Source organism: Panthera tigris, chromosome B2, assembly GCF_018350195.1.
Source record: "Panthera tigris isolate Pti1 chromosome B2, P.tigris_Pti1_mat1.1, whole genome shotgun sequence".
NCBI lineage: Eukaryota > Metazoa > Chordata > Mammalia > Carnivora > Felidae > Panthera > Panthera tigris.
In genome coordinates this window covers 31,645,459-31,668,793 of record NC_056664.1, presented here as the reverse complement: position 1 = coordinate 31,668,793, position 23,335 = coordinate 31,645,459, and the positions used below count along the sequence as shown (strand labels likewise).

The window sequence follows — 23,335 nt, the reverse complement described above, 5'->3', positions numbered from 1 at the left end:
TCAAATGCTTTCTCTGCATCTATTGAGAAGATCATGTGGTTCTTGTCCTTTCTTTTATTGATGTGGTGTATCACATTGATTGTTTTGAGGATATTGAACCAGTCCTGCATCCCAGGTGTAAGTCCTGCTTGGTCGTGATGAATAATTTTTTTAATGTATTGTTGGATCCAGTTGGCTAATATTTTGTTAAGGATTTTCTCATCCATGTTCACCAGAGAAATTGGGCTGTAGTTCTCCTTTTTAGTGGGGTCTTTGTCTGGTTTTGGAATCAAGGTAATGCTGGCTTCATAGAATGAGTTTGGAAGTTTTCCTTCCATTTCTATTTTTTGGAACAGCTTCAAGAGAATAGGTGTTAACTCTTCCTTAAATGTTTGGTAGAATTCCCCCAGATATCCATCTGCTCTGGAATCTTGTTTTTTGAGATATTTTTGATTACTAATTCAATTTCCTTACAGGTTATGGGTCTGTTCAAAATTTCTATTTCTTCCTGTTTCAGTTTTTGTAGTTTATATGTTTCTAGGAGTTTGTCCATTTATTCTAGATTGCCCATTTTATTGGCATATAATTGCTCATAATATTCTCTTATTGTTTTTATTTCTGCTGTGTTGGTTGTGATCTCTCCTCTTTCATTCTTGATTTTATTTATTTGGGTATTTTCCTTTTTCTTTTTGATCACACTGGCCAGTGGTTTATCAATTTTATTAATTCTTTCAAAGAACCAGCTTCTGGTTTCATTGATCTGTTCTACTGTTTTTTTTTGTTTTTTGTTTTTATTTTTTGTTTTTGATAGCATTAATTTCTGCTCTAATCTTTATTATTTCCTGTCTTCTGCTGGTTTGGGGTTTTATTTGCTGTTCTTTTTCCAGCTTTTTAAGGTGTAGGGTTAGGTTGTGCATCTGAGACCTTTCTTCCTTCTTTAGGAAGGCCTGGATTGCTATATACTTTCCTCTTATAATTGCCTTTGCTGTGTCCCAGAGGTTTTGGGCTATGGTGTTTTCATTTTCATTGGCTTCCATGTACTTTTTAATTTCCTCTTTAACTTCTTGATTAATCCATTCATCCTTTAGCAGGATGTTCTTTAGTCTCCAAGTATTTGTTACCTTGCCAAATTTTTTCTTGTGGTTGATTTCGAGTTTCATAGTGTTTTGGTCTGAAAATATGCACGGTATGATCTCAATCTTTTTATACTTGTTGAGGACTGATTTGTGTCCCAGTATGTGGTCTATTCTGGAGAGTGTTCCATGTGCACTGGAGAAGAATGTATATTCTGCTGCTTTAGGATGAAATGTTCTGAATATATCTGTTAAGTCCATTCAGTCCAGTGTGTCATTCAAAGCCATTGTTTCCTTGTTGATTTTCCGTTTAGATGATCTGTCCATTGCTGTAAGTGGGGTGTGGAAGTCCCCTACTATTATGGTATTATTATCAATGAGCTTCTTTATGTTTATGATTAATTGATGTGTATATTTGGGTGCTCTCACGTTTGGAGCATAAATGTTTACAATTGTTAGGTCTTCTTGGTGGATAGACCCCTTAATTATGATATAATGCCCTTCTTCATCTCTTGTTACAATCTTTATTTTAAAGTCTAGATTGTCTGATATGGCTACTCCAGCTTTCTTTTGTTGGCCATTGGCATGTTAGATGGTTCTCCATCCCTTTACTTTCAATCTCTAGGTGTCTTTATGTCTAAAATGAATTTCTTGTAGGCGGTATATAGATGAGTCTTGTTTTCCTATCCATTCTGATACCCTGTCTTTTTCTTGGAGCACTTAGTTCAATTACATTTAGAATGATTACTGAAATATATGAATTTAGTGTCATTGTGCTGCTTGTAGTGTCAGTGTTTCTGGTGATGTTCCACGGCCTTTCCTATTTTTTGTTGCTTTTGGTCTTTTTTGTTATTTCTCTATACAAAAGTACTCCTTCAAATTTCTTTCAAGGCTGGTTTAGTGGTCATGAACTCATTTAGATTTTGATTGTCTCGGAAACTCTTTATCTCTCCTTCTATTTTGAATGATAGTTTTGCTGCATAAGGAATTCTTGGCTGCATATTTTTCTGATTCAGCATGTTGAATATATCCTTCCACTCCCTTCTGGTCTGCCAAGTTTCTGTGGATAGATCTCCTGACAACTTGATCTATCTTCCCTTGTAATTAAAGGACTTTTTTCCCCTTGTTTCTTTCAGGATTCTTGTCTGTGTATTTTGTGAATTCGACTATGCTATGCCTTGATTATTGTTGGTTTTTGTCGAATGTAATGGGCCTTCTCTGTGCTTCTTGGATTAAAAAAAATTTTTAGTGTTCATTTTTATTTTTGAGAGAGAGAGAGAAACAGACAGACAGAGACAGAGCATGAGCAGGGGAGGGACACAGAAAGAGGGAGGCACAGAATCTGAAGCAGGCTCCAGGCTCTAATGCAGAGCCTGATGCAAAGCTCAAACTTAGGAACTGCAAGATCATGACGTGAGCTGAAGTTAGATGCTTAGACAACTGAGCCACTCAGGCATCCCTGTGCTTCGTGGATTTTGATGTCTGTGTTCTTCCCCAGATCAGGAAAGTTTTCAGGTATAATTTGCTCACATAAACTTTCTGCTCCTCTTTCTCTCTCTTCATCTTCTGTGGCTCTATGATTCGAATGTTATTCCTTTTTAACAAGTCACTGAGTTCTCTCAGTCTTGTATCATGATTTTTTGCTTTGTTTCCCTCTTCTTTTCTGCTTCATTATTTTCCAGAATTCAATAACACCAGCATTCTTCACAGAGCTAGAACAAACAATCCTAAAATTTGTATGGAACCAGAAAAGACCCCAAACAGCCAAAGCATACTTGAAAAAGAAGACCAAAGCAGGAGGCATCACAATCCTGGACTTCAAGCTCTATTACAAAGCTGTAATCATCAAGACAGTATGGTACTGGCACAAGAACAGACACTCAGATCAATGGAACAGAAGAGAGAACCCAGAAATGGACCCAGAAATGTATGGCCAACTCATCTTTGACAAAGCAGGAAAGAATATCCAATGGAATAAAGACAGTCTCTTCAGCAAGTGGTGCTGGGGAAACTGGACAGCGCCCTGCTGAAGAATGAACCTGGACCACTTTCTTACACCATACACAAAAATAAACTCAAAATGGATGAAAGACCTCAATGTAAGACAGGAAGCCATCAAAATCCTAGAGGAGAAAACAGGCAAAAACCTCTGACATTGGCCGCAGCAACTTCCTACTCAACATATCTCCGGAGGCAAGGAAAACAAAAGCAAAAATGAACTACTGGGACCTCATCAAAATAAAAAGCTTCTGCACAGCAAAGTAATCAATCAGCAAAACCAAAAGGCAACCGACGGATTGGGAGAAGATATTTGCAAATGACATATCAGATAAAGGGTTAGTATCCAAAATCTATAAAGAACTTATCAAACTCAACACCTAAAAAACAAATAATCCAGTGAATAAGTGGGCAAAAGACATGAATAGATACTTCTCCAAAGAAAACATCCAGATGGCCGACTGACACATGAAAAAATGCTCATCACTCATCATCAGGGAAGCACAAATCAAAACCACAACGAGATACCACCTCACACCTGTCAGAAGGGCTAAAATTAACAACTCAGGCAACAGCAGATGCTGGTGAGGATGTGGAGAAAAAGGATCTCTTTTGCACTGTTGGTGGGAATGCCAACGGTGCAGCCACTCTGGAAAACAGTATGGAGGTTCCTCAAAAAATTAAAAATAGAACTACCCTACCACCCAGCAATTGCACTACTAGGCATTTATCCAAGGGATACAGGTGTGCTGTTTTGAAGGGACACATGCACCCCAATGTTGATAGCAGCACTATCAACGATAGCCAAAGTATGGAAAGACCCCAAATGTCCATGGGTGGATGAATGGATAAAGAAGATGTGGTATATATATGTGTGTGTGTGTGTGTGTGTGTGTGCGTGTGTATGTGTGTGTGTGTGTGTGTGTGTGTGTATGTATAATGAAGTATTACTCGGCAATCAAAAAGAATGAAATCTTGCCATTTGCAATTATGTGGATGGAACTAGAGTGTATTATGTTAAGCGAAATTAGTCAGAGAAAGACAAATATATGACTTCAGTCATATGAGGACTTTAAGACACAGAACAGATGAACATACGGGAAGGGAAGCAAAAATAATATAAAAACAGGGAGGAGGACAAAACATAAGAGACACTTAAATATGGAGAACAAAGAGAGGGTTACTGGAGGAGTTGTGGAAGGGGGGATGGGCTAAAGGGTAAGTGGCATTAAGGAATCTACTCCTGACATCATTGTTGTACTATATGCTAACTAATTTGGATATGCTAAAAAAATAAAATTAAACAACAATAACAAAAGAAAAACAAAATATAAAAAACAATGGGAAGAAGACATGAATAGACATTTTTCCAAAGAAGATATCTAGATGGCCAACAGACACATGAAAAGATGCTCAACGTCACTGATCATCAGGGAAATACAAATCAAAACTACAATGAGATATCACCTCACACCTGTCAGAATGGCTAAAATGAACAACACAAGAAAACAACAGATATTGGCGAGGATGTGGAGAAAGAGAAACCCTCTTAACACTGTTGGTGGGAATGTAAACTGGTAGAGCAGCTCTGGAAAACAGTGTGGAGGTTCCTCAAAAAGTTAAAAATTCGGGGCACCTGGGTGGCTCGGTCGGTTAAGCATCCGACTTCGGCTCAGGTCATGATCTCACGGTCTGTGGGTTCAAGCCCCGCGTCGGGCTCTGTGCTGACAGCTCAGAGCCTGGAGCCTGTTTCAGATTCTGTGTCTCCCTCTCTCTGTGACCCTCCCCCGTTCACGCTCTGTCTCTCTCTGTCTCAAAAATAAATAAACGTTAAAAAAAATTTAAAAAAATTTAAAAAAAATTAAAAAAAAATTTAAAAAAATTAAAAAAAAAAAAAGTTAAAAATTCAACTACCCTAGGATCCAGCAATTGCATTTCTAGATATTTACCCAAAGAATACAAAAATACTATTTCAAAGGGATACATGCACCCTGATGTTTATAGAAGCATTATCTGCCATAGCCAAATTATGGAAACAGCCCAAGTATACATTGATAGATGAATAGATAAAGAAGATGTACTATATATATACAATGGAATATTAGCCATCAAAAAGAATAAAATCTTGCCATTTGCAATGACATTGGTGGAGCTAGAAAGTATTATGCTACATGAAATAAGTCCATCAGAGAAAGGCAAATAACATATGATTTCACTCATATGTGGAATTTAAGAAATAAAACAAATGAGCAAAGGGAAAAAGAGAGGCAAACCAAGAAACAGACTCTTTATTTAAATATTTATTTACTTATTTTTGAGAGGGAGAGAGAGAGATAGAGAGAGAGAGGAGAGGGGGAGGAAGGGAGAAAATCCCAAGCAGGCTCCATGCTGTCAACACGGAACCTGACACAGGGCTTGATCTCATGAACTGTGAGATCATGATCTGAGTCGAAATCAAGAGTTGGGTGCTTTATCAACTGAGTCACCCAGGTGCCTCATTTTTTTTTTTTCAGACTCTTAACTACAGACAACAAACTGATGGTATCAGAAGGGAGGTAGATGGGGGGATGGGTTAAATAGGTGTTGGGGATTAAGGAGTGCCATCTCATACTTTAGCCCCTTACCTGAATAGCAAGAGACCATTATGTCAGCCTCAATTTAACAATCTGTGGAAATCCCAGCTTGAGTGGCACTCCAATTTTTCAACAAATCACTTTATTCCAGGGAGATGTGGGGCTCTGATTGTCCAGGCCTTGGATTTGGTGTCACTTCTGTGTCACGGATGGAGACATTTTTCTTTCTTTCTCTAAACAAGGATGGAAAAGAGCAAGGCTGGATAGATAACGATAGCAGTGATGATGATGATGATGATGATGATAATGATGATGGTGATCATAATACTACTATCATAATCCATTATACAAGGCTGATACATTCTGATATGTTCTCTCTCTGCTTTTTTGCTTTCTCTTATTTCTGTTAAAAAAATTCAGGAGATTCTCCCTATAAGTAGAATTTATGTAGTTCATATACAACCAAACTCATTTGTCCAATTTTAAAGAGATAAAAAAAATCACTTTGACTCTCAAGTCCAGCATCTCTGGTAATAATGAATTTCTTATTCTGCTGTGGATGTCAATAGTGAAATGATAAATCCAACTTTCTTCAATGCAGGAGAAAACAATAGCATAACCACAACAAAGGGGGGGAAGGTTTATTATTTATTTATTTATTTATTATTTTTTTAATATGAAATTTATTGTCACATTGGTTTCCATACAACACCCAGTGTTCATCTCAACAGGTGCCCTCCTCAATGTCCATCACCCACTTTCCCTTCCCTCCCACCCCCCATCAACCTTCAGTTTATTCTCAGTTTTTAAGAGTCTCTTAAGCTTTGCCTCCCTCCCTCTCTAACTATTTTTCCCTTTCGCCTCAAAGGGGGAAAGGTTTATAGCATAACTTGCTGAGTGAGGTGGAAGAGGAGTGAGGTTGGTCTCATAATCTGGCTATACCTTGGCTCTGATTCCAAGAAGGGTTTACGTTGTCTCTCTTCTCACATGGCTCCTCTGTGAGGTAGCACAGGGTAGGCTTTTTCTGTGTGTTGCACAGTTTAGGTGACCTCATCATTCTGGTGTGCTTAATGAAGCATGAGGGTAGTTGTAGACACACTGGATACTAAAGAATATCTTAAGCATTATGTAATCCTAAATTCTTTTTGAAACATTTTTTTCATCCTAGTGGGAAATTTGATTAAAACTAAATTCTTATTGAGTCAAGATGCTTAAATGTATACAGGCTCAATTCTTGTAGCTTTTCTCTCATTACTACAGGTTTAGGTGTTCCAACCATAGTCCCAGGTCTTCAGTTTACTTGTTTTCTTCTTCTCTTATGAATAGGAAGCAAATGGTGACAAAGAGACAGACTTCTCTGACTCATCTGCTGGGTCCCATTCCAGTTAATAGCTTTTTAAATGGAAGATATTTGTAACTTTATCAGGAAGGAATCGTATTACATCTGGAAGGTTTCTAAATGATCATTGTACATGCTCACACAAATACTTCCCTTACTCTTTCTGGGCAACAATTTCTCATTCTGTATGTTCCTTTTTGCTTAACTTTACATCCAGCAAGTCTTTATGGAGCAGATAATTCCAGTTTTACCAGTTCCATATACTATGCAACCACTCATGTCTCAGCTCTCTTGGGTTTTTAGCTATTGGGAGAAAAAGTACCACTTAACAAACGTGGTTAGTATTTATGCTTTTGGGTGAATTGGCTTAAAAAGAAATTTGATTCTTGTACTATTATATCAATTATACATCAATATTTTTAATGTTAGAAACTTAGTAGGCTCATGATCTGACTACAGGAGATATTTTATTCAACTGATATGTTCCCACATAGTACCAGTTGGCATTCTTTACATGATGGACGCATTTCCAGCTAAACTCAAATGGTTGTATGTTTTAGCCTATGCCATATGCTCAACCAAATTCCAGGTACTTGTTTTAGCTTTAATTGAGATTCTTTCAGTTACAATTGATAGGAAACCAGGTTGAAAAGAATAAGTTAAAAAACATAGCAAAAATGAGAGACAGAGACAGAGATAGGAAAAGAAAAGGGGGGAGAGAGAGAAAGAGAAAGAGAGACTTCAGGGTCACATTCTTGTTTCTCTGTCCTAGCTCTCTGTCTCTTAAGCTTTGTTTCTCCTGGTATGTTGACCTTATTTTCTCTCACTGCTTGCTCAACATTGTGACAAATATGGCTGTCCTTTCTCACTTCTCAAGTCACATCCTTCCAGTACATTAGCCTTAAGTCAATGGTGCTTTAATCATCACTCCTGGTAGAAAATTCCAGGGAAGGATAATTATTGGCTACACTGAGCCATATACTTATCCTTCAACCAATAGCTCTGTTCGTTGTGATGAAGTATTTGATAGCTATAGGAAGATCAGTTGCCCACTGGAGTATTCATGGGGATGCAGTCTTTTATCAGAAGAAGAAAGAGAGAAGTTACTGGGAAACAACAGCACTGGCTACTGGACTTATGGAATAGAGCACTTCTCAAATACACCTCTTTAATATGTATATATTGCTATTGTCTACTTTTGAGAGGTCATCAGAAAAATACAGTTGCCACAGTTCACAGGGATATCATTGTATTGATGGCATTTGAGATTTGTTATGCCCATATGAGTATATTTGGTTATAAACATTTTCTTTTTATTGAGATATCATTAACACATTATATTAGTTTCAGGTGTACAATATAATGTTTTGATATGAAATGATCATCACAGTAAGTTTAGTTAATATCTATCACCACACATAGTTACAAATGTAATTTTCTTGTGATGATAGCTTTTAAAAACTAGTCTTTTAACAAGTTTCAAATATACAGTACAGTATTGTTACTACAGTCACTATGCTGTACATAAATGAATTGAACATATATATATATGGGTTTATTTTTGGGGTGTCTATTCTATTCCATTGATCTATGTGTCTGTTTTATGCCAATACCGTACTGTTTTGGTTATGATAGCTTTGTAATACAGTTTGAAATCAGAATGTGTAATGCCTCAGCTGTTTTTCTTTCTCAAGTTTTCTTTGGCTTTGTTTTTTTTACAAATTTTAGGATTTTTGGCTCTATTTTTGTGAAAAAGTACCATTGGAATTAGAGAAATTTTTTTTAATTGTGCCCTCAGGGCACAACAAGAAGCAACAGACCCAGGAGCTCAATTGTTCTGCAAAACAGGTTGATTAGCTTATCACCATAGCTGTAGCCTGAGCAGCAGGCTTCTAATTAAACACACATCTAAGGGGCTGGCTGTAAACCTTTCTGGAGACTTCAAAAGGCAGACATTATTCTAGTCTGAGAAGGGTGTATAAGCTCCTTTCTGTAAGATACTGGTGAGCTATAATAAGGCAAAGGGAGAGCACAGAGATTGCATCAACTGGTCTCTGTTCCCTGAGAGCACCTCTGTGTACCCTAGAAGTGTGCCAAACCAGAAGCCTGCCCCTCAGGACAAATTTGCAAGCCAAATAGGCCTCTTTCTCAGAAAGACTGGGGGTGTGTTTCAGTCTGCTCCCTGTGCAGTATCCTGGGAGCATTCCTCCACCAAGAATCAGTCCTATAGACAATTGCCAAGAACTGCCTCTCTGATTGTTGTAGTCCTATGTGAACCTGAGACACAAGTCCCAGTGCCCTTGGAGCCAGGCAATTAAGGGACACCTCTTTGGGTGGCAGCTGCAAAAACCAGGTCACCAGGCATAAAATCCAGTGCACCAGACATATGTAGAAGCTCCCCTCTGGGAGATATTAATGCTGTAGAACACGGCAGAGGGATAGCACAAAGATGATGCCCACTGGTGAAAGCAAGGCAGAGGGCATTACAAGGATGGGAACTGCCATGAGAAAAGAAAAAATGAAAAAAAAAAAAAAGGAAAATGATAAGAAAATAAGAAGAAAAGAAAAAAGGCAAATAAATAAAGGAAAATGTGACTAAAAAAAGATTGCACTTGCTGGCTTTTTAGCAAGGCAGAGGAGAGTGTGGGAAGATGGTATTTACAAGCATCTGTACCCAGAGAGTGTTCCCAGAGGCCCCTGTCCCTAAGACCAATACTTAAAAATAAGTCTCTTTCACGTTTATTTGAGAAAAGCTTCTAAAGACACGTGAGCAGAAGGTGAGTTCCAATGCAGGGGAGGCTGTAAGGGCTGCATTCACAGGGGGCCGGGAGAGAATGAAGATAAGGAACTGCAGTCAGTACTGGGGCTTCCAGGTCAAGGAGGGGGTGGAGGGAGCCATCAGGAAGCATGGGTTCTGCGGGGTCACTGAAGCCAGGGCAAACCAGATCCTGAGAAAGCACCGTGTTTGTGGAAGGAATATGGGCCCTTTCCTGGTTAAAGAGATGCTTTCTACAGGGTCACTGATTTACAGAGAACTAACTTTTAAAGCAGCAAGATTTCTTCCCCTAGCCAAGCTGGGAACCTTTTCACTCTGCAAAGAAGCTTGAAAAGAAGGTTCTTCCTGGAGTGTCAGCATCTCCACTTCAGCTCAGGAGTCCTGCAGAAGACAGAGCAGAGTGTTGTTCCCAGACCCACCTCCACAAGCAGCTTCCTCTCCCCTCTCTCAGGGCCTCATGTCAAAGCACCACAGTAAGAAGAACATATTTTTAAGTATCCTTGAACCAAAGCTACTTTCGAGTGCAAACCATTTATTAACAGGTGAAAAGAAGCTTTACTCCAAACTGTCTGATCACATTTCAGTCTTCCTATGATTTCTGTCTCCTGGCTTGTTGTCTCTACATCAGTTCTAAGAGCCCAAGTCTATCTCTACAAGAGGATTAAAGGCATTACCTGTTGGTGGAAGTCCAGAGTGTCCTGCAAGAGAGGGGGAACATATATACTTAAAAGTATGGCGGCAAGTCTGTCCCCAATACAGTGTCCCCAGCCCCAGAGACCACTCCTTAGACTTCTCTAACACCACCACCCACATCACATGATGGCAGGGCTGAGAGGAGAGCAGAAAGTGAGAGGGGTGACCTATGAAATTTCTGTCATACAAATCCACTGTGATTTCATTAGTGGTTCCTTCTGCATTTGCCCCTGGGATTCTACCCAAGATCTCCATGCGTTTCCAGGAAATGTCTGGATTTTCAGGAAATTTCCAGGTTAAAGAGATGTTTTATAAAGAGCCTCTGATACACAGAGAAATAACTTTAAAAAAGCCATATTTCTTCCCCTAAAAATTCTATGGGGAGTCTCAATTACCAACAGGTGCCTTACCTTTCTGATTCCTGAAGTAGATGAACAGACCCAACGCAAGGAAGAGCAGACCCAGAACAAAGCCCCCGATTCCACTCAGCATCTTGCTCTGTGCAGATTCAGACTGTACCCCTGAGAGAAGAAGCTAGTTGTAGTGATGTTTATCCCTAGTCCTCCTCCTCCAACTGAGACTCAGATTCAGAGCGTTGAGAATGGGGGAAGAAGTCTGCCTGAAGGTACTAGAATAATTGGACGTTACCATAAAAGAGATTTAAAAATCACACTGAATATATAATAGACTCAGGCAATGAAGTCGTTTTAAATATCACAGCTCTGTTAAATCCACTACTTCAACATTTGATGGAGGAGGAGCGTGGGACTCCATGAGGTTTAAGTAGCTTGTCCAGGGGAACAGAGCCGATAGAAACCTGAGGTGAGATTGGACTCTCCTCATGTCAGGAAGGTCCCTACATTGTAGATGACGTACCTCTTTTTAGGTCACAATGGGTAACTCAGAGCAACAGTGCCAAAAGCACAAGTCCAACCCGAGGTGGGGGGCTGGTGGCCAGGGTCAAGGGGGAACCATGAACTGTGATATCACAGGGAGGCTCAAAACAGGCATGACCTCTTTCTGCCTGCCAGGCATAACTGTCTCCCAAGGAGTAAGGTCTTTGTGGAAACAATCACTTGGCTACCCCCAGGGACCTGTGGCGAGGAGAACATGGAGCAAATGACAGTATGATGTGGGGAGAGGAGAGACCTAACACTCAGGGAAAGCAAAGTCCCCTCCTTGCTGGGTGAGGAACTTATGGGATCAGAAAGCTTCTCACTCCATTCCACGGTGATAGGGCTCGTGCGACTTGGATGCTCCACGTGGCAGGTGTAGACCTCTCCACTCTGAGGAACTGTTTCCAGCATCACCAGGGTCTGGAAGGTCCAGTCTCCATTACGGATCAGGCCTGTGGACACGACCCCAGTCTCCTCCTCCTGGCCGTTCCGGAACCACTTGACCTCAATGTGGCCTGGATAGAAACCATTCACGGAGCAGACCAGGAGGTTGTGGTGCTGCAGGGGCTGCGTCTTCGAGGGAAACACGGTCACTGTCGGCTCAACTAGAAGACAAGTGGTAGCGGGACTAAGTGAGGACGACAGAGTGAGTCTCCCTGGCTGGCTGCCCTCCTGCCTCCGGTCTCTGGTCCCAGGCTGCATCTCGTGCAGGCCTCCCTCAAAGCTGGCCACGTGGCCAAGTACCAGCCAGTCTCATGAGTCTTGAATTCAATCCTGACAGCACGGGCCCATTAGAATTGAGACGTGTTCTGGAAATTTATGTGTTTTTTTTCCATAGTGTGAAACAGTTATTCACTGTTGAAGTGTTTACAAATCTTTGCCTGACATAAGATATATTAATTGAAGGTATCACATCTGGAGCTAGGCTGCCTGGGCTTAAATCCAAGCTCTGACTCTTATTAGTTGAACCTGGGAGAATTTTTAAATTCTTCTGTGCCTTAGTTGAGTCTCACCTATAAAGGGGAAAATATATTAACTTACCTCTTAGGCTTTTATGAGGATCGATGGATCTAAAATATGTAAAACAGTGGCTGGAACTCAGCTTTCATAATATGCTAGCTATTTATTGTTTTTGTTTACTTTGAGAGAAAATACGATTCAAAGCATTGTGAATAAATTGGGGAACAGCAGTTGTCTAGATGGGGATAAAAGGTAGGAAATCCAGGGAATGTTACCTCAGTGCACTCACACCTTAGAAAATGACAGAAATGGTTCCACCCTGGGAGGCAGGAACACACAGAGATGATTTTATGTATCTATGAGTTGAGTCTCAAGAAAAGCATGATCCTGAAGAAGAGCGAAAGAAGGAAGGAAAGTCATTCATTCAACAGTTCTTATCTTTACACTCAGGTGATCCATCTCTATCCTTGGCAACAACAACAACAACAACAACAACAACAAAAAGCCACATTTATTGGAATTGTTATTTTATAATTATCTCTTTTTCTCCACTGATATTTGAAGCCAGGGCAGCGTCTGGGATTCGTTAGTTTTGTGTTTACCATTTGAGACCATCTTTGACACTATCAGGCCCTCACTTAATACAATTGTTTTAAAAGAAATGGAAAACTTGGTGGACAACATTTATATAATACCACAAAGTAGTAGATTTCAGATTGGTGGTGAATCATTGGCAACAATTTTACAGTACATTTCAGTAAGTAAAAATGTGTAAATTCTTAACCTGGAAAATAAAAAACAGAATGAGATATATACCCGAAAATGGTGAAAATGCTGAATCAAATATCAGCTAAGTGTTAATCTTACTACATAGGGAACCCATAAAATTACTGAAAAAAACTGGGATCTCAGAGATAATAGGATAATAGAAAATACTTAGGGCAGTAATTATAATTGGCATATAAATATGTGAAAAAAATAGAAGCTTAGAAAAAAAATAGAGAAATTTCCAACTTAGTGTCAATATTGAAAGAACCTAATAAAGGGGACTGTGAAGTAAATTGTTGTAACTATACAAAGTAATAGTATTAGCTACTTAAATATGATTGACATTATAAAAAGAGATACATCAGTATGTTAATGATAAGAATCAAAATTATAATTCAAAAGGTAGTTTTACAATCATTTCAACTATGTGTAAACATATTCTCTAAGAAAAGAAAAAAGTCCCAGGAAATTACCTAAGAGAAGCCTTGGGGAGAGTAGAGGTGCCTCAAAGTTTCCCAGCCCTCAACAATTAGTCTGATATATTTTTTTTCTCAGTGAAATGCTTATGTACACAGAGGCACACTTGTTTTAGGGTTTTCAGAATTAAAAAAAATTTTTTTAATGTTTATTTATTTTGAGAAAGAGAGAATGACAGAGCATGAGCAGGAGAGGGGCAGACAGAGAGGGAGACAGAATCCGAAGCTGGGTCCAGGCTCTGAGCTGTCAATACAGAGCCTGACTTGGGGCTCAAACTCACTGAGAGATCATGACCTGAACCAAAGTTGGATGCTTAACTGATTGAGCCACCCAGGTGCCCCTATCTCAGAATTTTCAGAATTAAGAAAGGCATGTGCTAAAACAGAAAAATCCTACAAGAGAACAGGCAGTTCTCAGAGACTGGCTATAGTAACATTTTTCTAGATATGGCTCCCAAGGCAAAGGAAACAAAAGGAAAATAAACTATTGGGACTACATCCAAATAACCTTTTGTACAATGAAGGAAATAATCAACAAGACAAAAAGGCAACCTACTGAATGAAAGAAGATATTTGAAAATTATATATACTATAAGGGGTTAATATCCAGAATATATAAAGAACTTATAAACTCAACACACACACACACACACACACACACACACACACACATCTGATTGAATGCCTGCCTGGCTCAGTAGGCAGGGCATGCAACTCTTGGTCTTGGGATTGTGAGTTTGGGTATAGAGAATACTCAAGAATAAACAATCTTAAAAAAAATTAAAATCTTAAAAAAATCTGATTAAAAAATGGGCAGACATTTCCCAAGGAACACATACAGATGGCTAACAGACACATGAAAAGATGCTCAACATCAACAATCATCAAGGAAATGCAAATCAAAACCACAATGAAATATTACATTATACCATTCAGAATGGCTAAAATACAAAAGATCAGAAGTTACAAGTGTGGTCAAGGATTTGGAGAAAAAGGAACCCCCTATACACTGTTTATGGGAATGCAAATTGGTGCAGCCACTGTAGAACAGAGTATGGAGCATCCTCAAAAAAAAAATTAGAAATACCATATGATCTAATAATTTCACTCCTAGGTATCTATCTGATGAAAAAAAAAACACTAATTCAAAAAGATATATACACTCCTATGTTTATTGCAACATTATTTACAATAGCCAAGATATGGAAACAACCTAAGTGTCCATCAATAGAAGAATGGATAAGGAGGATGTGGTACATATATACAATGGAGTATTACACAGCCATAAAAAATGGGATTCTTGCCATTTGGATAACATGGGTGGACCTAGAGGGTATTACGCTAAGTGAACTAAGTCAGACTCATAAAGACAAATACCGTATGATTTCACTCATGAGGAATCTAAAAAAACCACGTGAATAAACAAACAGAAAGCAGAATCACACCTAGAAATAGAAGAAACTGATGGTTGCAAAGGGAAAGGAGGTGGGCAATGGACAAAATGTGTGAAGGGGAGTGGGAGATTCAGGCTTCCAGTTATGAGATGAGTAAACCATGGGAATAGAAGGCACGACACAAAGACTATAGTCAATGACACTGTAATAGTCATGTATGGTGACAGATCGTACATTTGTGGTGGGCACTGATTAGTGTATAACTTGTCAAAGGTGTTATGTTGTACACCTGAAACTAATGAAACATTGTATGTCAACAACACTGAATGAAAAAAAAATTAAGAAAAAAAGAAAGAAAGAAGGGCACACACATGTCAGAAACAGAATGTGACTGGCCTCACATTCTCCCCACTCTTTTCTATCCTCATCTGCCTTCTGGTAAACGTTCACCCCCATCTGGAGACACTGTCCTTTGCCTTCTGCATGTCTCCAAAACCTGCCCCAGTCAGTCCACCACCTCCAGCCCCTGTACTGTCTAACCTCTTCCTCAGCGGCCACCAAGGATGCCTGACACCCCCCTCTGCTCCCTCTCCCCACACACCCTCCCTCCCTGTCCCCACATCTAGTCCCACAGCCCCCCTCACACCCATTCTCTGTCCCCCTCACAACACAGGGCACCCCTCCCACACTGTCCCCACAGTCACACACGGACACACCACACTGTCCCCACAGCCATACAAGGACACAACCACGCTGTCCCCACAGTCATAAAGGCACACCACACTCCCTGACGTCGCACTCTCGCAGGGATCCCCGTGACGTGCTCTTGCTCAACACCCTGTAGGCTCACTGGGACCCAGTCTCTGTCTCACAGTCGCACACGCGCAGCCCCGGCCGCCCCAGCCCCCCTGCCCCGCTCACCTCGCCGCTGCACCGTGAAGCTCTCACCAACACCGTAGTTGTGTCTGCAGTACCAGTCCACCGCTGTCCGCCTCCCCTCCAGGAAGTCCTTCTGCCCGTTCCAGTATTTGGCAGTGGGCCGCCCCAGCTCCGTCACCGCCCGGAACTCCCCCACTTCGCTGTCGAAGCGCACATACTCCTCCCCGTTATAGAAGTGTCTCTCCAGGAGTCGCACCCGCTCCGTCCCGTTGGTGAAATGGCACTCGGCCTTCCACAGGAGCAAGAAATGTGCTGTGGGGACAGGGCGACCCGGTCACCCGCGGGCTTCTGGAAGAACTGATGCCGGCACCCCTCGGGGGCTCCACCCGCACCCCCAAACCACCAGCACCCACCGCTCTTTTCTCCTCTGCTGGCGGGGGTGGGGGAGGCGGGGGAGGTGACTCTTCTCCTGGGAGCCTCTCAGGGTCACTGGGTTCCGGGCTCAGAGGCGGACTTCCCAGCCTGAGGATTTGCCCCTCACCGTCTCCTCCTGGACGCCTCCTCCCGACCGACACCCACCTCCCTCCTCGCCTCCCACAACCCTTTCCTGGCCTCACACACGTCCCACCTGCGTCCCCCTCCCCCACGCCCACCCAACACTTGGTCTGAGCTGCGCTGGCTCAGGTCCCTGCCGCCCCTGCGAACCCAGCGAAGGGAAACAGCCCCACATCCCCTCCACTCACAGGGCTTAAAATTTAGAGAAAGTGATGGACAAAACCCAGCCAGGCAGGACTTTATTTATCTGGGGGGAGAAATGTCATAAGACAAGCCTGCAGTTCTAGAGCAGAGGATAACTGGGTGATCTGAGTTTCCTTAGGGTGCCAGACAGGTGGTCTCAAGGGGGATGTTTAGGATGTGACAAGAAGGAGTAAGCAGATGTGAGCGACAGTGTGTGTGTGTGTGTGTGTGTGTGTGTGTGTGTGAGAAAGGAAGACACATTTCAGGTAAAGGTAATACAATGTGCAAAAGCCTGAAAGAGCTGATGGTGAATTTGCTTGGGAAACCAGAAGAAAAGAGTTCACTGAAGCACAGACAGTGAGAGGAGGAAAGGGAAAGGATTAGATTGGAGAAATCACATGGGGCTGGGCACTTAAAGCCTGAGGGTGATATTAGGATTTTGACTTTATACTACATAAAATGGGAAACTATGAAGAGTTTTAAGGAGAGTAAAACTGTGATCCTAATGGTCCTAAAGAGGGTCACAATCCCTCTTCTGAATTTCTAAATCCAGGAAGCTCAGAAAATCAAGTTTTTTGTTTTTGTTTTTTTGTTTTTTTTGGTGCCAAAATTCATATGGCAAATCTGATCTGATGAATTAAAGAGTCAAATGTGTCTCAGAGCTCTTACTTGTGATTCCATTGTACTGGAAATATTTGTGTCAGTCACCACCATTTAAAACTTAAAAACACAAGTTGTTGAAAGTCGATAAAGATGTAATGAGCAAAAGCTCATGAAATATTGAAAAACTTGGCTTAAAGCAAAAAATAAAAATGAAGAGTTGCACTTGCTTTGAATGAATGGATTCAACAAAAAGGCGGTGAATTTGTGCAACTGTCTAGTAATGAAACAAGCTAAAATTAGCCATGGAATACTAAATTAGAGGAAGAGTGTGTGTATAAAGTGTGAGTATAGAAATGTTAGAAGTAGTACTGTGTAAAGGAGTTTTCAGCCTCAGCACTATATAGACATTTTGGGCCACATCATTTTTGTAATTGTGGATTGGGGAGGCCTGTTCTGGACATAGTAGGCTGTTTACCAGCCTCCCTGGCCTCTACCCACTCGTTGTCAGAGGAAACCCCTAGTGTGAGAACCATAAATGGCTCCAGATACTGTCAAATAATCATGGGGTGAAGGAACAGGGAGGAGGGGTGGTGAGCTATCTCTGCATGACAACCACTAGTGAAAACCATCTGGAAAAAACTGATGAAAAAGTCACTGTTAATCATGAAGAAGCTGAAAATTACATGGAAAAAAGTTCCACTATCATACCTCTTTAAAATCTTGGTTCTACATGAAACTTACGTTTTCAAAAAATCTAGTTCTAATGGAGAGCTGTTTTTCCAGCAAAATAAATTTGTTCAGGACCAAAGTTTACTGATTTCTTTGTCTTGGCAATCAGTTGCTGTTATATTATGATTTATAATAAGAAATATATACTTGATCTTAGTCTGAGTTTCTGGCACAGAACTCCTGAGACTCTAGAAATGTCCTAAGTGATAAGAGCAATAAAGGTATCTTTTGTTATGTTGATGAGGTGACTTTTGGATACCCCTTTGGGATTGGGGCTTGTTGTCAGGAGAATCAACCAAGTGGGTTGAAACTTTTAGTCCCATCCCCCTGACTTCCAGGGAGGGCGGAAACGCTGAAGCTGGAGTTCCGTCATCATGGTCAAGGATTTAATCAATGATGCTTATGTGATGAGGCCTCCATAAAAGCCCAAAAGTCATGGTTCAGGGAGCTTTTGGGTTAGTGAACAGGTGGAGATTCTGGGAGACTGGCATGCTTGGCGAGGGCCAAAAAGTTCTGTGCCCTTTCCTCACACCTGCCCTGTGCTCTTTTATTCTTATATTTTAGGTCCAGCTGCTTCCTGATCCCAGAGTACAGTCTTTCCCTGAGATCAACTACTCAAGAGTTATCTCTAATCCATCCTCCATTTCTTTAGCTCCCATTCTCTTTTCAAATGCTCCAGTCCAGTTTCTATTTTGGATATTCGACCGAATCTGCAAACATCAAGTCCACCAAACCCAGTTCACTTTGCTGTCACGTTCTCAATTCACCCACCTCTTGGTGGTACTTACCACAATCGGCCATTCCCTCCTCAGTGAAGAAAACTACTTTCCTTGACTTCCATGTGTTGGGTACCTTTCTCAGTCACCTTGGCTAACTCATTGGTTCTTGCCCTCTTCTGTCCCTATGTGACCTCCTCTACTTTCCTGGAATTTAACACAGCACATGTGTTGATGACACCAACATACATACCTCCAGACCTGGCCTCCTCTTGAACTCTCTCTCTGACCAATGAGAGTTCCACATAAATATCAAAAATCATTTCAAACTTGGGGCGCCTGGGTGGCTCAGTCAGTTAAGCGTCCGACTTCAGCTCCGGTCATGATCCCACCATTCGTGGGTTTGAGCCCCATGTCAGACTCTGTGCTGACAACTCAGAGCCCGGAGCCTGCTTTGGATTCTGTGTCTCCCTCTCTCTGCCCCTCCCCTGCTCATGCTTTGTCTCTCTCTCCACTCTCTCTCAAAAATAAACATTAAAAAATTTTAAAGAAGAAGTTAAAAACAATCATTTCAAACTGAAAGAAAGTCTTTATTTCTAACCACCACTTCAAATAATTTCCTCTCTCAGTTTTCCCTATCTCAGTAAACAGCATCAGCATCCACCTACTCAATATTGAAGACAAAATCCTTAGGGATAAGCTTGATTTTCTACCTACCCACCCCACCCGTTTAATTCATTAACATGTCCTACAAATATCTGTCCCATATCTGTTCACTTTGCCTTTACTACTGTCTTTGTCACCCACTACCACACTAAATGAAGCCACTAGTATGTCTTCCCTTATATCATGCTCCCAGATGGTCTCCCTGACTCCATTTGTGGCCTTCTACTTTCCAATCTCCACATGGTGGCTAGAATTATTTTTTAAAATATAAATGGACTCACCTTTATCCCTTATGTAGCCCCACATATCTCTCTAAATAAAAATCAAATTTCTTACCATTGCCATCAGGATCTGAGATGATTTGGCTCCTTTTGTCCTCTCCAACCTTATCTTATGTCACTCTCCAACTTCCTTGCTATGCTTCAGCCACTCTTGCCTTCTTTCTGTCTTCTAAACTCAGCAAACATTTTCCCACACATTGACCTTTCCCCTGTTCCCTCTCCCTGGAACACTTGTCCCTTAGATCCTTCATATGACTGGCTTGTTCTCATCACTCATGTGTCAACTAGTGTCACTTTTCAGGGAGAACTACCTACCCACTGTGCTGAAGTCAGTGAAACCAGTTCTCTCCATTTCACAGTCCTGATATATTTTTTAAAGAGCATTTATAGCTCTCTCTGGAATTTTTTTCTTTTTTGTTAAATATTTATCCTATTATTGTCGTTAGGTAAGTTCCATGACAGTAGGGCCTTTCTTTCTTATCCAAATAGAATTCTCTGATCCTAGAACAGAACCCAGTACATAACAGTTGCTTAAGAATATCTGTGGCCCAAATGAAGAAACCCAGTGTTCTGGGACCTGATCATTGCGAGTATTCTGGAAGTATGAAGGGGCTCAAGCTCCAACATTCTTTTATTCTGATAATACATTAGATCCCATCTGCTTCCTGTGAAAAATTCAGACAAACTTCCTCTTTCTATTCCTACTAGTCAGAAGACACATTCCCAGGTAAGGAAAAGTGATTTTAAGAAGGAGAACACTTCATTATAATTCATTTCATCCAATGGATCTGTGATAGTGTTGAGGGTCTGGGCAAACAGTGGGGATTTTCAGTAATGGTGATGACATAGCTGAAGAAAGAATAGGGAGGAACTGGAAGTAGAGGGAAAAAACATGGCTAATTAAGGAGAGGGCATGATGAATGACCCTACAAACTTTGGGGCTAAGACTCCAGGAGGCCAGTGAGTTCCCTTGACTTTCAGCCCCAGGAATATAAACAACCTTCACACCACTGGTAAACTGCTCAGGGTGTCCAGTTTGAACCATATGAAATTGCTGATACTTGACAATTTTTGACATATGCAAATAGAATTTCATATAATTTTTTCTGTATTAGTTGAATTCCTTCTTGTGGGCTCAGGCCAGAGAAAGGGGAGATGTAGGAGAAGCTGATAGTATAGAAAGGCCAAAATAGATTCATAATGAACACTAACCTGTGGCAGGGTTTTAGAAGATAGCTTAAGTTCTTTAAGGCATCAAAGAACACCCAGGGATGCTCCTTACCTATAGGGTCATTTCAAGTACTAAGGTTCTGTGCTTCAGTTCTAGGGTACTCTCCACAGGAGAAATAGAGGGAGAACAAATCCCAGCATCTGTCAGAGAATCTATAGCACAGGGATACAGGTCTTGCAGACCTTAGGGTTTGGGGATAAAGGATAGGGAAATAATGGGGGAGACCCTTTGATATATCTTCACATATTAGGGAGAGGCACCAACATCAGAGATCCTGCTGAGGCCATAACACAAGGTCTTCTAAAAGAGATCTTTCTAATCTCTTTTGACTCCCCATAAAATTTTCAGACAAACTTACCCTTTTTCTGGCATAACTCAACATAAAAAAGGGAACAACTGGATGGGAAACTGTTTGGACACCATTATTTCTAAATCTTCTGAAGAACCTGAAGAAAGGGATGGAAGGCTGGAGAGGTTTTATTAGAAGAGAAGTAAGAAGAAATGGCCTATATATATGGAGGCCCCTAGGACAAGTGTGCAGGCTCTTTTTTTTTGTGGAAAGAATGGAGGATCCATATAAAAAAGATGGGTGGTCACTGAAGAAAATGTCAGAAATTTCTAAGGGACCTGGCCTGGATGTGGTGACAAAGCTAACTCCCTTTCTACCTCTACCCCACAATAGCTTATGCACCAAGGTATGTACTTACGTGGGGTATCCCTGGCCCAAGCCAGGGGAGGGCTCAGCACCATCAGCATTACCATCAGAGCTGCCATCAGGAAACTTCTAGGGAACCACAGGCATGCCATGTTGGAGAACAGAGAGGACAGGGTCTGGGGAGCAGGCGAATTTCAGTGAGGACTAGGACCATCCTTCACCCACATCCGAAGTAATACCAACGAAGGAATTCATTTTTGTTTCTGGATTGGGTAATCTCTGTGTTGAAAACCAATCAGTCTCAGAGATGAAAAGCATCATCTGTTGCTGGTCAGAGTTTCAGTATTAAGATCCAATTTTGAAACTTAGAATTTCCTGAGTTAGAAAGGTTGGTTTAATTTAGTACTCTTAAGGGTTGATCTAGTTATATGTGAAACCTTTTTGGACATCTATGGTGAGCCAATTTTGTGCTTCACACAAGTTTGAAACTCTAGGAGCATTTATTTCTCTCACTGGAAGACAGAGTTGTTTCAACAAATGTACTTGTGAGTGTATTTAGGAGCTGAAGGGGTGGTGGGAAGAGAATTGTAAGTCAGAAAGACCTTTAATCTTGTCCTTTTTGCACCATAACATAGTGTTGTAGGTTTGGGGAAATTACTTAACCTCTCAAATTACTTAACCTTGAAATGAAGGCCCTGATGGCATTTTGTTTATATAAATCGAGGTGGCTGCTGTGTTGTAATTCTAGTTCCTTGAAAAGATTCCCTCATTAGTGTCACTCACTGCTGGACATAACAATATTTGAATTTACCTTATGTAATGACACCCACAGCTCACGTACAAGTGTCCCTCCTAGTAAAGATAACCAGTGGTCCCCAAATTCCTAAATCCAATTTATTATTTTCCATCATGACTCCAGAGTTCTCAGCATAATGCTGTGCAAGTTTCAGAACAGAAATAGTATCTCACTTTGGAAAAATATATTTCTATTAAGTTTAACATTTTGTGGAGAGGTGGGGTAGAAGTCATTATTGTCTCTGGATTTCAGAAGAAGCCATGTTCCTGGACCCCAGTGATAATTCAGTACTATTGAAAGTCATGTGATCATGACCAGGACAATGTCACATTTAATTTGACAAACTGTAATCCTAATTTACTCAGAAGCTAATTGTGATGTGATAATCTGGGAAAGCCAGCTAAGGTTCACCTTAGATTATAGAATAAAAGGAATGGCAAAGAAAGGTAATTCTATATCAGGAACATATTGAAACATAAAAAGAACACTATCAACTCTTGTTCATATAAATTTGAATATAATTTATGTGTATATATTTGATAAAATTGAATATAATTTTTGAAAAAATGGACCAAGGAGTATGACCTAACTATGTTATGAGTAATAAAATTATGCTTCTTTAATTATTATATACTTCACACCCTTCTTCAATATTAATTCAATATAAGAACAGTGCAGGAAACAGAATGGTGCGACTGTCACCTAACCATCACTTGTACAGGTGATCTTGAGGCTGAACTTCACTGAAAGCAAGAGGAGAAGCAATTTTGCTCCACTTCTGCTGTGCATAAGAAATGTCAAATAAGGGCTCATATCCTCAGTAAAATAGTTAAATTGGTTCCCAAAAGAAAGTGGTACTCAGTGCAGAAGTCCTACAGTTCTCAGAAAGCTACTAGCACTAATATGGAACTTAAAGTGAGAAGCAGGTTAGTGGTCCCTAACCTAATGAAAAATAACAATAATAAGAAATGGATAAACAGGGCCAATTTCTTCTTACTGTGGAACACATACTTCGTCAACAGAAGACTGAGTCACTTAAAGGCTGGATTAGCACTTAGCAGAGTTGGACAGGACTCTTCCCAGTGAGATCTCAGTGATGTCCTCCCTTAGGAACTT

General features: G+C 40.7%; 1 protein-coding gene across 1 annotated transcript; it reads right to left on the bottom strand.

Annotated features, from left to right (window-relative positions):
• Positions 1-9,685: 9,685 nt before the first annotated feature.
• LOC102959725 (DLA class II histocompatibility antigen, DR-1 beta chain-like) lies at positions 9,686-21,669 on the bottom strand. The gene is made up of 6 exons (XM_007093259.3): positions 21,476-21,669; positions 15,847-16,116; positions 11,651-11,932; positions 10,842-10,952; positions 10,413-10,436; positions 9,686-10,119 (listed from the first exon to the last, which is right to left on the bottom strand). The coding sequence occupies exons 1-6, from the start codon at positions 21,573-21,575 to the stop codon at positions 10,106-10,108; spliced, it is 801 nt and encodes a 266-aa protein (XP_007093321.2). The 5' UTR covers positions 21,576-21,669; the 3' UTR covers positions 9,686-10,105.
• Between the last annotated feature and the right edge of the window lie 1,666 nt (positions 21,670-23,335).